At 41.6% G+C, this 3,103-nt stretch overlaps 1 protein-coding gene across 1 annotated transcript; it reads right to left on the bottom strand.

Moving 5' to 3' along the window:
* Window positions 1–459: 459 nt before the first annotated feature.
* LOC110876107 lies at window positions 460–1,782 on the bottom strand. The gene has a single exon (XM_022124284.1). The coding sequence runs from the start codon at window positions 1,780–1,782 to the stop codon at window positions 460–462; it is 1,323 nt and encodes a 440-aa protein (XP_021979976.1).
* Window positions 1,783–3,103: the final 1,321 nt, after the last annotated feature.

The raw sequence follows: 3,103 nt of genomic DNA, 5'->3' as shown, positions 1-3,103 counted from the left end.
TTTGGCAGGGTTGATCACCCACGTCACTTTTCCTTTTCCGGTTACTGGATCAATGGTTGTTTTTGATACTCTACGTCTTGGACGCTGCGGAGCATGATTAGGGAAACCCTTGTTGGTTTCTTTAGCGATTATCCGCTCAAAATCTCTTCCGATTCCTCTTTCTTCTGGGTTCAGAATGTCCAGACGACCAAGCTCACGTAGATCCCACCTGGGAAGTGTAAAAAGATCAAAGCCGGTCTGAAAATACTGGATTACTCCACCACGTCTTTTCACCATAAACATTCCTCGAAGATTGTCGTACATCCAGCTGATGATCTTGTCAGTAGCTTCACTCTTTTCTACTGTTATTACTTGATAAAAATCTGGGAGTCTTTCTCTCTCTTTCTTGAACCATTCAGGGTGCTCAAGAGAGAAGGTTTTTCCATTTTCTTGTTCATAGAGAATCTCTTCTTCAAGACCCTATTCGAGAAATTTGGCCGGCATATCATCTCGATCCACTTCCTCTTCATCACTTTCATTTCCCTCAGTTACCCTTTCGACCGATTCCAAACGCTTTTTCTTAGCCTCAGCCTCCTTTTCCTTTCGAGCAGTTTCTTCTTCCATGAATGCCTCAAAGTCGAAAATTTCTTCAAAGGAGAACATGGGCTTCACTTTCATTTGCTCACACATGTTTCTCATCATTCTGTACATTTTCTCCAACCCCGCTTGCTGGAATCTGATGAACTTGCATTGCTTAGCCATGTAGGCATTCATTTCTTTGTTTTTCTTCCGCTGATCCTTGATCTTTTCCCTCAGAAAGTTCGTGTCGTTTACTTGATTCTTCAGCAGACAGATTTCTTTGGCAACTAAGGGACCGGTATCTTTGATCAGTTTGTCGTAGAGTTCTTGAAAGGGACGAACCCTTTGTGGAGGTACTGGAGGCTTTGAAACCCTCGTTGGCTTCACAGGAGACACTTTGGAGGGGCCCTTGCTTGCTGAGGCTTCATCGGGGTTAACAATCATTGCATCTACGAAATCATTCAACGATTGAACTTCCTCGGTCACAGTCTCTGGTCTTTCTGAGGCTGATATCTCTTTTCGCTTTAACTTCTTTTCTCTCTTCTCCTTTTCTTGCAAGGCGTGAATTTCTTTCGTATCTCTGATATGCTGGCGGTGTTCTTCTGACTCGGCCGCCCTTATGCTTGCACCCATAAATCTTTCAGTGCTTTCCGGTGCCCTTTTCTTTTTCGGTGGTTCGACTTCAGCCGCCTGCTTTTCTTTCCTTTTTCCTTTAGAGCGCTCTTCTTTTGCAGCTGCCTCAGCCTGAGCTTGAGCAGCTCGTTGTTGTTTTTCTCGAACAGCTTCCTTGTACTTTCTATATGCTTCCTTTACTATTGGCAATCTCTTAGCTCGGTACATCCAATCGTGCAACAACACCCATTCATTAGTCTTTATTTCAGTGAATTGACGGCTTGTAGGGACGTGAAATTTGTAGAGGTTTCCATCGTTTGGTGCATCTTTGTACTGGTCATTGATCAGCAACTGAACGAATCTTGGATACATCACCCAAGTTGGTCCTCGTACAATGTCAAGCATATAGTTGAAAATTAAACCAGTGAAATTAAATTTCTGGTTTAAGCATAGATTCAGCATGGCTGCCGACCATTCCAAGTTCAGTCCATCATAGCCGCCCTTTCGGTGTGCCAAACTCATAGCAATGACATGAACAATGAACCTCCAGTCTCTTGTGAGGCCTCCTCTCTTTATTTCTTTCTTCTGACTGAAATCCCCTGCGTAACCCATTCCTCGAAAACCATCCAGAATATCATCTTTGCTTAGGCTGATCAGATGTTGATCATCTTCTTGTAGCTTCAGAACCTTGCGGATCCTATCTTCCGTTACCTCTATTCTTTTGTTTCGAACCGTTGACGCTATCCCTCTTTTGTTATTGATAGTCTCAGGTTTTGCATTCTCCCAAAATTCTTGTATGTGGATTCTGTAACTTTAACATCTGCTTCCATAGCATAACCGATTCTGCTAGATCGAACCCATCTAGCTACATCTTCAAAATCTTGTGGCACCTCATCCAGATTGATGCTTTGATTATGTTTCAACGTTTTATCCCACTCGAGGTTCTTCACCATACTGCATATGTCACGTAAAACGAGGCAAGTTAGAATAGATATTTACACGAGAAACTATGCACAAAACAGTATTTACAAAAATTAAAGAGATTATATTAAATGTTTGGTTAAAAGAATTAAAAGAATTAAAAAATTTATGCTTAATTTCGCTATTGATCAATGGTTGTCTCCGCTGGTGTCAGTGATCGAGATCACGAGATTTCATCGGCAACAATGATCCATCATCGATGCTAATAACGCTGACTGACCAGGCTGCTTACTACGCTAAGATCGCTGACGGTTTAGTTACTTGTCTTCGCTGAGTTCGCTGACTGATCAGTCATTTACTATAGCTATCATCGCTGTTGTCGCTCACTGACTATACTCGTGTCATCGCTGAGTTCGCTAGTGATCCGGTCAATTTTGTCGGCATCAATTCCGGATTTAGTGCAACTGTACCGGGTTAAGTTCGCTAGCGAACTTAGCGACGACATGGTTTCGTTTCCGAGAACGGTTTACCAGTGAAGGCAACATACTAGATCGCTCCACGAGCGAAATAGATTGTTTTGCTGGTTGCTAGAACTCGCGTTCGATACTTTTGAACTTCCTCAATTAAATTCGCTATCATTGTTATGTTCATATTATCTTCGCTGGCCTCAAAAATTTCTTATTAAACCCTTGAAAAGCCCTAACAGTTAGCATCCAAACGATCAGGCATGAGTTTATAAAGAAAACAGAATGTGTGCAGGCAAATTTATGTTGGTTTCACTCGGTTTAATACTAGGTACATCTAACAAGATCAATGACAGATTCATAACTTGAAACCAAACGCATAAGATTAACCAACATCGAACCACACACAATGTTTGAATCATGAGTCGTTAAACTGATCAGATCTAGGGATGAAAGCATTGATTGAGTGATGATAAGCTAGATATTACCTGATGGTCTTGTTTAGAAACGAATCTTGTGAGCGAAATTTTTGGAATATAAAGGAGAAC

This window comes from Helianthus annuus, chromosome 9, assembly GCF_002127325.2.
Source record: "Helianthus annuus cultivar XRQ/B chromosome 9, HanXRQr2.0-SUNRISE, whole genome shotgun sequence".
NCBI lineage: Eukaryota > Viridiplantae > Streptophyta > Magnoliopsida > Asterales > Asteraceae > Helianthus > Helianthus annuus.
The sequence above is the reverse complement of the archived record's forward strand: the minus strand, read 5'-3'. Positions and strand labels throughout refer to the sequence as shown.

What these genes read in the sequence shown, in the direction of transcription:
- LOC110876107 (XM_022124284.1), bottom strand. Translation starts at nt 1,782, where the DNA reads ATGGGTTACGCAGGGGATTTCAGTCAGAAGAAAGAAATAAAGAGAGGA.